The following is a 13,338-nucleotide window of genomic DNA, read 5'->3' as shown; positions in this document are numbered from 1 at the left end:
TTCTCCTTTACATTTCATTGTAGAGGCTTGAGGAGATCATGAAGAGAACTAGGCGTGTAGAAGCTGTAGATAAGGTCAGTGCTGCTACTTAACATATGTAAATGTTGAACACGTTTCTGTTTTTTTCCCTAGTGCCATTCTTAATTTACAAAACTGTGCTTCCTTTGTAGAAATCCAATGACCAGCAAAATGGACATATATCAAAGGCAAATATTACTGGAGAAGCAGGTATTGTGTTTAACTGTGCCCTGAGCACGACAGGTGAATAAATGCCTACTGAGCACAATGATTTGAGAAACAGTTCTGAAACTTGGCACACTAACTGCAGTAATAAAAACTATGAGAGGAATATAGATGAAATCTTAGCAGACATTAATTATTTAGGCTTTCTGTGTAGGTAGTTAGCCATTACTAAATAAGTCCAATGTTTTAGCAACTTTGTCACATTGGTGTTTAGCAAAAGGAATTTTCTTAATAAGTTTAATTACTTATATAGTGAAAAGAAATTCTTTCGTGGTTTGAATCACAAAATAAACTGATTCTGCATTTTGTTTTTTATATTATTTCAGATGTGATTGTTGCAGATTTACTCCACTTTCTTAAAAAAAAAAACTATTTCTTGTTAGTCATTAAAACAAAGCATTTATTGTTCTAAATATCTCACTGTGACTTCTTTCTTCCACACCTGCTGCCTTATTCACTTGGTCTTTATTTCTTTTTTTGACAAAATTGAGCTGATATAAAAGCTTAGTCTTGTCACACCCACACTCGTATGCTTTCCTTCCACTCCATTTCCTCTGTTTCTTTTTAGGTAATCTTATATAGAATATATTTTTTTTTCCTCTATTATATACTTATAATAAAGGAAGAAAATTTAAATTTTTTTTTTTTAAAATAAAAACAATCACCAGGTGTGAATTAGCAGTGTTTAAAGATACTGAAGTCAAGCTATCAAATGGCTTGTCCCATTGTAGCATAACATATTAAATGACATTAATCTTTTTCTCCTTTGTATTTGGGTTGAGTAACAGGGAAGACAGCAGCACTGACTGATGGATGACTTTTTTTCTTGATTTTTAAAGTGAACACTCTAATTAGTACTGTCAGGAAGCCTTTTTTACATAGATTTCATTACCTGTGTTTCTTTGTTTACATATTATCTCAGGGGGAAAAGGTTTGTGAGCTACTAATACAGGACTCATCTGGGATGCCATCTTTGTCTTTGGGCACTGTTGAAGGTGTTATAAACCATTTAAAGAATTCCTGAAACTATAAAGGCTTCCACAACCGTTGGCTAGTGCTTTCCCTCTAGAGACAGACAAAAAGTAGTCTTCTATCAGTTTCCTAAGGCAGAGGAAACTTCGGATCTCCATTTCCCCAGGCCCAAGGGAAGGCCAGAGTCCTTGAATGACTGAATAAAAAGAAAACTGCTCTCAGCCTCAGGGCTGCTCTACTGTTTGACTTTGCATTTTCTATATGTACCATTGAGTTAAAGGTGTATGCCAGCCACATGAATTTGCCTGACTCTCCACAAACAATTTGTTTTTAAAATTTTTTCTTAAGTCTTACTGTTTGCCAAAACCTGAGGAGACATACATGGGAATGGGCAAATCACACAATGAAAAAAAATCCATCAGCTTTTTTTCATTTCTTTGGCCTCTGCTTCAAAAATATGAGATTGTTCCACATTTCTGGTTTTTCTTCTTTTTCCTTCTAAATGTTAAAGCAAAAGTATTTTCCTGTTATTCAATTTATAGAAGCACAGAAACCTCTATTTCTAGTATCTTCCGTATAAAAACTGGCCAAAGGTCACACTAAGACATTCAGTATAAAAGTCTTTACCCAGACATTTGGAGTACAGTGAAATTGAGCAGCTGAAGGAGGGGCTTACCAGACGAGGTTTTGGGTAATGTAGATAAATGTGTCCAAGCCTATGAATACTGAATTGTCCTTGCAATTACTGTGGCAGATGTTAGCAGGGTGGGGTGCAGTTGCTTCCTCTTACTGACCTGAATATGAATAGAGGGACTCTAAATACAATGCAGAAGGCTGTAGTTGTACTTTAAAAGAAAGCCACAAGGCAGGCCAGAAACATGTATTACGTGGTCTTGGCATGAGGGACAGGGATAATCTCATTTTATGTTGCTCTCTGCAATGTTTTGTAGTAATGTTTTGTAGTAATCATGTGGTACTTATTGAAAGAAGTGTCCTTCCCAATGGAGATGTTTTTTTTCTTCATTTCCTTTTCCGTTCCATCCAGTCACTGGAATCAAGAAATACCAGTGTATGGAATTAGTAATATCCAAGTTTTGCTCTATTCCATTCTCTATTGCTACTTGAAAAGTGCCAGCATAACATTCTATCAGATATCAGCCTCTTTTGCCCACTGGCTTATATGTTGGAATTGTGCATATGATTGTAAAATGTTTATTCTTGTTCACAATGCTATGGCTTTGAAATCTGGCTTTCTGACATTTACTTTGGACCTGAAACAGGGTTTGTATGCCCAAAAAGCTGACAAAGGAGATGGAATTGGGTAAAGGGGTGGGGAGGGGTGTGCGAACCCTCTATTTTTTTAAAACTGTAACTCGCCTTGGCTGTGCTGGCTTTTGTAGAAAATATTTTCCCCCAGTCTACAGGGTAGATGCTGCTGCTTGGTTTAATGCAACCCTGTTTTCTGTGCCCAGTCGCAGGCAGCCCTGCATGTCCCCCAGAGCCAGCAGCAGGGCCCCAGCTGCAGCACGCAGAGGTGCCACCCCCGCACAACGGGACCGCGGCCGCCAGCCCTCCGCACCAGCCCCCCGGGAGCGTGGACAGGTAAAACACTGCCCGGTGTCACTGGGGAGCCCTGGCTGGGGGAGAGGGCTGCTAGAATAATAAATCATATTCAGACCCATGAGTTTGTTAATTAAATAAGAAGCAACTGTTCGATCTGCCTTGTTTCCTGGTTTTCATCCTTTCCTCTGTTAAGGAAAGAACTTTGTCATATTTCAAGGAGTAGTAACTGATTTTTGCTAAATGATAGGGAAGAATTTTTTACAAAATAGAACGTGTTCTTTGCAGCATTTGGAACAATGTGTTTGGCAGCAAACACGTTGTTACATTTATTGAAACTTAATGGAAAGGGAATTTTTTTCTGTTTCTTTCCCTGAATTAAGCTTCATAAAACCCACTCTGGGCTTGCACTGCTTTTCTTAATTCAAATAATGAATACTGTGGTTTCAGCCTAGATGTTTTGATTTCTAAACTGCTTGAAGTATTAGCAAGTGGTGTTGTACATATGTCCTTTGTGTGAGATACAAGCTTAGTCACTTTGGTTATGCATTTAAAAAAAACACCTTTGTTCCTCATACTGAGTATTGGAGGAGGCAGATATTATACATTGGGAGCTCTGTAGCCATGAAGCAAGCCACTCAGACTTTGAGAAATTGTTGAAAAGCTTGAAACCTGAGTATTGAACTGAGTGACGTCTGTTACATAAGCATGAGCTGTCAGTTATTTTAGTTTTAGTGATGCAGAAAGCCAAATAATCTCGCAGTCCTTTCATGTTTTATGTAGGTAGTGCCAGAATATGCATGGAAAAACTTGAATATGGGAAGCCATTGTGCAGTCTGTAATGGACAGTATGCTTCAGGGTGTGATTGGCACTAATTGAAGGAGGAATTTGCCCTTTCTCGATCCCTCCATATGCCTGGGGGATCTTAGCCTGCTGTCATGCTGACAAGGATGCTCCTGCTGAGGAAGTTCTGTCAGTGACACTGAGGTGCATTGGATGAGCTGCACAGAGCTGCCTCATAATTGTCTTGGGCAGCTATTAAAATGTTAATCACTCCCAGCCTTACAAGCACCTTGATGTTTGAAATATAAAATGTGCCACACTAATGAGTGCTGTCCTGTACCATTATAATCGGCGTGGAAGGAACCTCAGAATGACCACAGTGAAGAATGAATAAATGAGATTGAGGAACACTGACAAAAGTAGGAAGCACATGTGAGGTTGTGGAAGGGAAAACTGGCATGCCAGGTTGGAATGTGTCTTCTTCAGTCCAGTGACTGGGAAGGTGAAGCCTGAAGCACTTGGTAGTGTCCCACAGATTTCTGTCACATGGTAAAAGCCACAGGTGCCAACACCACTGCTACTGTGTCTTGTGTGCTGTGGTTGTCTGGCATCCAGATACACCTGACATGGTAGCACACACAGGGGCAGTGGGTGCAGGTTGTCTCCTGAGTGAGCACCTCATTTTGGCCCTCAGCAAGATTTGTCTTTTGTCTGAAAAATACTTCTTCATGTTTTAAGGACAAGAGTGCTGAGGTTTCTGACCAGAAGTTAAAAAGGTGTTACCTGGGGGATTTGTGTCATGTGCTTGTGTGGGTGAGAGGATGGAGTGATGCAGAACCCTACAGAAGCCTAATCCATAGCCCACTTACAGATTTTTTGTTTATACTCCATTCCCTAATTCTTTGCCCAAGATAGATCATGCCCGCTACTTCTTAGAAAAAGTTATTTCATTACAGTGTTTTATGTTGACAGCACTTTCCTTATGGTACTTACTCTGTAATTCCTCTTTTCTGTGCTGTTTTCTACAAACACTTGCAATGCAGTGCTAACACCTCAGTGAGTGCAGTTCACCTCACGTGTCTCCATGCTGGGTGCATGGAGCTGGGTCTGGGCAGGTTAGATAACCAGTTTTTAGAAATATACAGTTGGTCTGTGTGATTGCCTTCATATCTTGTCCTGGAAAAGAAAGCTCCTCATTACTGGCTGGTTTCAGTGCTGTTGTCTCAGTGGATTAAAAATAAGCATCATTTATTTAAATAATCCAGAAGTCTGGAATACAATTTGCTGTTAATGTCTATCTATGTCTCCTCTGCAAAAATCCTCTCAATAAATGGGGTGACTGACATTTTCCTTTTATATCAGAAGTAACAGCTGTGAAAATAGTGTTTTTCAAAGGCCTGCAAATCTGTATTTTTTTTTCCTATTCAGTGTTGATTTCTGATGAATGATCGGAAGCAGATATACTGAATTCTGGCTTTCTTTATTTTTTAGTCTCTTCAAATTCTAATTTCAGGCTGTGTCTACATAGAGTTTTTGCTAAAATTATCTACAACAGATATAATTTTCAGTAATTTTCAATTTTGTTTAAAGTTTCAGTTCCAGTTTCTTTAATTAAACTGGCTCCTCTTTTCCCAACATCCTCCAGTCTGTCTTGTTAATAATGATGTGTCCAGGTCAAAATGTGAAGCTGCAGAGATACTTTTCAGCTGCCATGGAGATGTCCTTCAGATGCTTGCAAGACTGTTATGTTTGGAAATGCATTCTCAACAACTTAGGCAACTTTTTTTTCCTCTATTACATAAGTGTCTTGCTACACGCACACTTATGGAATATGTTAGAATGCCAAAATTAACCAGTTCTTTCTGCAACATTGTATGCCTGAAAAGGATATCTCTGGTGTTGCATTAGACACTTAGACAACATTAAGAATGTAACATAAGACAGTAAGAACAGCTGTAGCAGGTCAAAAACCTTTTCTGTTTTTTTGTGTTCTTTGTTTTAATGGCCTGTAGCACAATGTAGAGGGAAAAAAAAAAAGGTAATTACCAGGAGATCCTCTGGCCAATGAAGGGTTGCTAAGCATTGTGGTCCAAATGCAACCATAGGCTCAAGTACTCCCTAAGCTGCTAATTACCAGAAGTTGAAGGGCATACCAATCTCCTAGGAATTCATCTAATCTCCTTTTGAGCTTGTGGCCTCTAAGATGTCCACTGGAAATTAATTCCACTCTTCTATTTCCCTTGTTTAGTCTAAATTTGCTCCTCCAGTCCTTAGGTGGATCAAGCAGCATAGATTCTAGAAGATTTTATACCACAAAATTTAGAATCTATAGTTCTGATTTCCTTTTTTGTACCCCCTTTGTGATTGTAGACTCCTCTGTCTCAAAAGACATTATTCAAGTCTGAACGAATTATGCTCTAACTCCATGTGTAATACTGGCAGTGCCATGGCACATAAACATAAACTATGAAGAAATAGAAACTTATTTATTCACTAAGTCAGCTGATAAATTGGGTAGAAAAATTCTGTTTGCAGAAGAAAAAGGGTTCTTCATTGCTCTAATACTTGTTGAACTACTGCGCTGTTTAATTTGTATGAATGAGCAGTTGCTCTCTTTCCACCTCTTTCTAACCCATTCATCAAACTTGGCTTGTTATCCTAGTTCTGATATGGCTATTGGCAGTATATGGAGATAAAGTAAATAACAGGATACCTTCTAGTGAATAATGAACTAATGACCATACATGAAAAGCAGCTTTTAATAGTCCTAAAGCATTTCACAGATTCTGGTCCTCCTCTTACACATGTGGGTCTCTGGCACAAAAGGGTGGCACCAAGCAGGGTTCCTGTGCCTGCTCTCAAACTCAGTGCAGTGAAACATATTTTTCACTTTGAAATTTGCCCAGCATATCCACAGATGAAAAAAAGGGGAGTGCCTTTCTGAAAAAGAACTGGTGATGGTTTGAAAAACTGGGAAGGCTTCATATGAACACCAGCATGTGATTCTCACAGGAAATCTGAGCTTTGGATAAAAAAGCACTGCCACTTTCAAAAGAGCAATGATTGTTTTTTGTCTCTAGGGGAATACTGTAAAACAATTCTTTAATTGTTTGTGCAAAGTTGTACAAAGAAGCTGGCAAATGAAAATATACTGTCTGCCAATTACAAGCAGGTTTCTTTTTAAGACTAGTAAATGTGCTGTCAGAAAATAAGCCTGTGAAGCCAAGCTGCCTTCTGAGAAATGGCCTGAGGAAATTGGTAGCCAAGTTTCAATCTAGGAAAATTGCATCTGTGCCTTTGTGGCCAAAACATTTCTAAACAACCTGAATAGTTGCAATGGGGCCCAAACAGGGAATAGGTATCTAGGATTGCCAGGATCTAACTGTTTGAGGGCTTTGGGAAGAACCTGTGAAAGATCGCAAGATTTTTAAGTATTTGTTGAGTACTTGCTCTTGCCTGAGGAGCTTATGGTTCCATTACTGTCATCCTGTTCACTGACGTAGCACCTTAGTTTCTCCTCTCTGGCAGGATAGGACATGCCATCTGCAGAGTCAGAAGGATTTGACGATGCAGCACCTAATAAAGGGGTTGGGAGGGGAGGCCCAAGGCTGCGAGACGTGAGCAATATCATCTGGGGACAGTCCATGTAAATGCAGAGTGTCTGTGCTTGTGCTGCTCTGGATGGGGGAGATGTGCAGGAGCTCGCTCATAAGGTACCTTTGTCACATGGCAGATGGAAAACGAAAGTCCAGATTGACGAGGGGTTCTGGGAGAGGGCTCTTTTGGCTTGGATGTGATCAACAGGAGAAGTGTGGAGCTGGGTAGTGCCTTGGAAATGGCCTCTAAGATCTTTTATGAGAGAAGGGAATGAAAGGAGCACTATATTGAAAAGGGAGTTTTTTCTCTGGATAAGTGGCATATAGAAGAAGCTGCTCCAAAACTGGTGGCAGAAGGTGATCCAAGAAATAATAAAAATAACAGTGATCTTATCCAAGGGTGATTACATTGATTTGCAGTAAGAGGAAGGGTACAACAAAGGTTATGAGATCTGAAAAAGATGTTAGGAGCTGTAAATTGCATTATGTGGGTGGTTCCAGGTAGTGGTGGTGCTGCAGAGATTTCCTTACTGATTCCCATTGCAGTTGCTTCCTTATTGATTCCCATTGCAGTTGCTTCTCAGACTGCAGTGTCCACCCTGTAGTTCTGGCTATCATGTAACCAAAGGTAACTACTATCCCACGGGTTTGAGGGAAGGAATACCAAGTACTTGGCTGCAAAACCATTGTTTCCTACTATGGTAGAAGCATAGTTTTCTTTTCACTGGCTAAAAGAATGCTTGGGATCGATGCAGACTTCTCTTCCATTTGTACTATTGCTTTGAGGATGACTAAACTTCTGTTCTAGATAAAGTACCTAAGGAAAAATTGCTATGTTTCTCTTTCAGCAATCTCAATCCAGAGGAGAATGCAAATGAAAATGGAATGTCTATGCAGAATGATAATTTTGAAGAGATCATGAACCTGCCTATTGGTTCTAAACCATCCCGGCTGGATGCTATGAACAATGATGGAAGCAACAGTCCTGAAATTCCTTTGAATCCAATTCTAGCCTTTGAAGATAAGGGCACTCTTTTGCCTCAGGTAGATAGTGTTCAAACACATCAAACAGCAGGTAGGTTTGCCGTTGTTCACTAACACTTGTAATTTGTTGTAATTGAGAGAAGTCTCTGAGCTATCAATCAGCTTATATTGATAAGCTTATTCGTTTAAGGATTTTTGAACTCTATTTTTTTAATATTTAAACGCTGTTTAAATTTTAAACAAATTTAATTTGTTTAAATTCTAAACAAATCAATACAAAGAGCACATCTCTTTGTAAAGCTATGCATGCTGGGCACATACAGATGCAGTGCAATGGTGGTGAGGCCTTATCCTTTCCTGGATGAGGGCTTCTCACATATGCTTTACTTTGTGCCCTTTGAAGTTGCTTGGAAAGGTTTGCCCTGTGCTTTCAAGCAGAAGTGATAGGTGACAGCTGCTGTTCTGATCTTACGATCAGCAGCTGGGTTCCAGTTTTGCAAGTGCAGTGCTTGACATGCACATGCAGAAGGGGAGTAACTACTTCTTAAAAACTACTTTTTGAAATTCTGGATATGCTTTCCTCATCAAGTTCTTGCAGGCATCGAGGGATGGTTTCCAGGACACTGGGTTTTTCTGAATTACATCATAACTCTGCAAGAATGCTAGGTAAACAAATACTGATTTAGCAAATTAAATCAGATAGCACTGTATTTTTCTCTGGCCTAAAAATGTAAGGAAAATCATCTCACATTAAAATAATTGCATAAGCACCTAACATTTTGAAGAAAGAATTGCCACTCTGACCTGTCATGTTTACCTTCTGTTTTAGAAGTGATCTGATTGTTTCTTCTGAAGAACCAAAGGTGATATGAGCATCTCTGCAGTCAGTGGAGTTTCTTCCATGCTATGAAGGAGTGTTTTATTTTTTCTCTCCAGTTTTTTAAAGATTTATTGAATATCTTTTTTGGAAGGACTTTAGTAAAACCAGCAGAAGAAATGAGGGGAATAGACTTGGATCACCATTCTAATAGCTTTCATCACTAGAAAAATCATGCTTCATGTGCGTTACTTAATATGGCTATTTCCAACAAGCTTTTTTTGTTAGTAAATGAATATTTCTGCATTCCTTAAGACACAAGACACTGGAATCTGAAAGTAACGGGCTGATTTGGGTGGTGGGACTGATTCTTTTTTGTTTTTAAAAAAGGTGGGTGTTGGTTTAAAAGGCATAATTGTAAAATTGGCAAAGAATCTTTTACACTTTATGGTTCTAATACTTGAAAAATAAATGCCTCATTGCTCTACAAGTAGAGTTAATGGGGTGTTTTATTTAAACCTGTTGGTTTAAATGTTATTGCAGAGAACTCTAATTATGGGGGCGAACTATAGGCTTCTGTATCAGGTTCTTGTAAATGTAATTCCTACAGGGACATTCTGTAAATTGAGACGTCACTATGATCTTCTCACATTTTCTCTAAAAACACAAAACAAGAAAGGTTTTAAAATGTGAAAATTTGAAAGCATTATTTTTTCATAGACAAGAGGATAACCTATTGTTCTCCTAGATTATGTATTTATGAATTTTGCTCAGTACAGAAATAAATCATTTGATTGAATAAATTAGACAAATGTGGCAAAAAAGATACTGCAAACTTGATTTTTTTAGTTACATCCAATACTATAAAAGATGTGTATGCATATGTGCACACATGCGTGCACACACATACAAGGAAATATCTTGTTCTGAGTCCTGTAAATTGCTGCTGTTCCCAATGATGGAAGACTTTTCCTTTGCCTTATCAGACTTTTGAAGACTGTGTGAAACCTGGGATATTTGAGTTTTGGATGATGATGCAGGTTCAGGGATTTTTGGGGTTTGCTCGTTTCAGAGCAAATGGAAAATGGTCATTGTGCTTTTTTATGTAGTGCGTGGTTTTTATAAAGCAGTGCAGTTTGAGTGATAAGGGGAGTGATGCAGGTTGCTTTCTCTTTAGTTTGATGCTGATTTCTACTGTCATTCATTGTTCCATCCCACACTTTTGGTTGCTGTTGTGCAGAACTGTAAAACCTTGCACGTTTTTGTGCTTTGCTAAACAATGCTGTTGGAGGCAGAGCTCGCTCTGCGTGTTTGCGTTTGCTGCATCGCCAAAGGCTTGAGGCATTGCTCTCTGAATCAGTGAGAAGATCCTTGGGTAGGGAAAATGGAGGTTCATGGGCTCTCAGCTCCTGCTAACAGAGAATTTTCCATTAAGATTCCTGCACTTGCCTCTGGTGAGCACTGAGCGAGGCCTCTAGGAAGCTGTGCAGAAAGTCTGTGCTAGCAGAAGAGATCCTCTGAGACAAAAGCCGAAGGAGTTTTGAAGAAATTTCTGCTGCTGCCGAGTGTTCATCTTATAGAGGAGATGGGACAAAAGCAATGGAAATAAAATGAAAGAGACTTCATCTGCCAGAATATTTATGGAAGGGAAAAAATAGCCATTCAGTCAGAGTGCTTTCAATAGTAACTTGTGACACAGTAAAATGAATTGGGTTCCTTTCTTGCTTTCTTTAGTTTTCCATGTACATAGCCACAATATTTTGAAGTGTCCAAAATATGTAGTTTTTCTTTAAAACTATATATAGCATGTAAGTACCAAATAAAACTTGTTTGAAATATTTATTTCTACTTATATTTTCATTTTCTCGCATAATTGAAGCAAGAGTCAATCTCTGATAGAAAACTCTTCTTGTTACTCATGGTCTGCTTAAAATTTTGCTTCAGATTTTCTCTAATTTCTTTACTAGAAATCAATACAGAGTCACTTGCAACAAGAAGGAGAGCAATGAAATAGGCAGTTACATTTAGCTTCAGTTTTAAGTCTTAGGATTCATTTAGGATCGGGTTTAAATTGTGTTGATCTTGAGCTATTTAGGATTGGTTATAAATTATGCTGGTCTATTTTTGGGGAGATTTCAGCACATTTGCTTCACTGTTTGTGGAAAAATGGGCTGGCTTTATTTCTCACATTTACTTTTTTTGCTTTGATTTTTTTTTTAGCAGGGCTGGATTAAAAACAGTTGTCATTACAGTCAATCCAGGTTTGCTTCAAATGAGAGCAACTATTTCCTGTTTCAAGGGCATGACATACAATATAAAAACAAGGGAATTGAGAGTAGATGTATGAAATTTTAAAAAAGGATTTAATATTGAATTTTTAAATCTTTTGGTTAAGCCTCTTTTAAGGCAGGGAAAACAGTTTCTCTTCTGTTTAGTGTTGGTTTTGACAATAAAATATTGGGAGGAAGGCCAGCTCCTCTGCCTGCTATTGCAACTGGTTGTGTTGTTTGTACCATGAGGGGCAAGGTGGAACTGCTCTGTGAGGAGGAAGTAGCAGGTGCAGACAGCTGTTGTGAGGGTTGGGAGCAGCAGCCTTCCCCAGCAGAGAGCTGTGTGCTCTGGGAAGGCTCAGCTCTGTGCTCCCATCTCCACAGCACAGCATCGATGCTCACAGGGACGATGCTCTGTGAGTTATTTCAGGACATCACAACTGCTCCATTGCTCACCATTAGCTCTGTTTGCTTCATGTCTTTTATCTCCTCATTCCTGATGAAGAATCCTTTGTTATTTGTTAGCTTTCTTGCTAAGACACTGAAATAATGTTTGAGATTACCTAAGAATACAGATACAGGACACTAATATCTAATATCATTACTTAATATTACACTCCTTCTTTTTGGAAACTGATCTAAAATCACCCCCAGGGGTGGTTTACAGTATGAGATGTTTTTGTTCCCAGGTGTGTCATTCAGCCAGTCCTTTGTTTTAGAAAGTCCACCTGCCCAAGGCTGAGCACATGGTTTGTCACATGAGATTTCAAAATGGAATTCCTGTCATGGATGAATATTGAAAATGCCATATTGCTTTATCCAAGGTTTCTGTCTACCCTGCAATTTCATAAGGCCTTTTTACCTGCACTGAGTGTGGTTTTGGTTGGTTTTACTTTTTTGGCTTGTTTGTTTTTGCTTTGTTTTTTTGGGTTTTTGGTTGGTTTTTTTTTTGGAGGGGAGGTGCATTGTTTTGTTCTGTTTTTTCCCAAACAGTACCATTGGAAAGAACTTGCAGATATTAAAATAAATAATTATCAAAAATGCCTCCCTCAAGCACCAAAGTTAAATTCAGAGATTTGAGCCACAATAAAATGGAACACTGAGCTCTTAAGTGACGGAATAACTTCTTTAAACTATTTTTTTAATCTCACTTTTATAGCATGTTTGTACTCGGTGTCAGCTCTAAAGCTCTACGTGCACATAAGAGCTATGAGATGGTCAGAAGTGCCTCGAAAGACAGTGTGCTGCTTTTGGCTGGGGTAGAGTTAATTTTCTTCACAGTAGCTCAAAGGGGGCCGTGTTTGGGTTTGTGCTGAACACAAGGTTGGTAACACAAGGATGTTTTAGTTACTGCTCATCAGCACTCGCACAGAGTCTGCCTCTCACCCCACCCCACCTGCCTGGGGTTGCATGAGAAGTTGGGAGGGGACAGCTGGGACAGGTGACCCCAGCTGACCATAGGGACATTCCATACCTTACATTGTCATGCTGGGCATATAAAGCTGGGGGAAGGAAGAGGAAAGGGGGATGTTTAAAGTTACATGTGTGTCTTCCCAAGTAACCATTACACATGATGGAACCCAGTTTTCCTGGAGATGGCTGAACATCTGCTTGCCCATGGGAAGTATATGTGTAAGAAAATAAGTTGAATTTAAACATGAATACCTTTTTATTGTTCTTTAACTCAATTTAAAATGAATATCAATACAAAATATAACAAAAAATCCTAATTTTGTCAAATATTTTCACTCATCCCTTGTTGCGAGTAGCTTTAGAAAGAATTTAACATTTGCAGAACACAGTTCTGTACTTAAACACATCTCACCCAAATCATTCATGGTTCCTGCTGTGTTCTGTACTTGCTCTGTGCAACATTTCCTATGCCTTAACATGCCTTTGCTCTTCTGCTGGAGAGTAGAGCCTATAGTGTGGACAAGGATCAGCTGTAAGGCTTTACCTATTCTTGTTTCTTACAAATTTTTTGTACTTTGAGAATTGTCCCTCAGCAGTTACTTTCTGTAGTAACCTGTTTGTAGTTTTCTACCTTTATAGTATGGGTTGATTCAATTATTTTCTAAAGTCCTTGGAGTGTGCTCTGAAATACAGGACATG

The 13,338-nt window shown here is 38.9% G+C and overlaps 1 protein-coding gene across 6 annotated transcripts in view; it reads left to right on the top strand.

Moving 5' to 3' along the window:
• Positions 1-10,794, top strand: part of MAP7 (microtubule associated protein 7) — a 110,249-nt gene extending 99,455 nt beyond the window's left edge. For all 6 annotated transcript variants that reach the window (XM_036379539.2, XM_036379542.2, XM_036379537.2 and 3 more), the window contains 5 exons: positions 24-74; positions 171-228; positions 2,688-2,817; positions 8,004-8,230; positions 8,969-10,794. In XM_036379539.2, coding sequence (XP_036235432.1) covers positions 24-74; positions 171-228; positions 2,688-2,817; positions 8,004-8,230; positions 8,969-8,979 — 477 coding nt within the window. In that variant the 3' untranslated portion in view covers positions 8,980-10,794. The remainder of the gene's footprint in view (positions 1-23; positions 75-170; positions 229-2,687; positions 2,818-8,003; positions 8,231-8,968) is intronic.
• Positions 10,795-13,338: the final 2,544 nt, after the last annotated feature.

The sequence above is a fragment of the Molothrus ater genome, chromosome 3 (genome assembly GCF_012460135.2).
Source record: "Molothrus ater isolate BHLD 08-10-18 breed brown headed cowbird chromosome 3, BPBGC_Mater_1.1, whole genome shotgun sequence".
Lineage (NCBI taxonomy): Eukaryota > Metazoa > Chordata > Aves > Passeriformes > Icteridae > Molothrus > Molothrus ater.
Note: the sequence above shows the minus strand (reverse complement) of the source record. Positions and strands in the feature narration are given on the sequence as shown.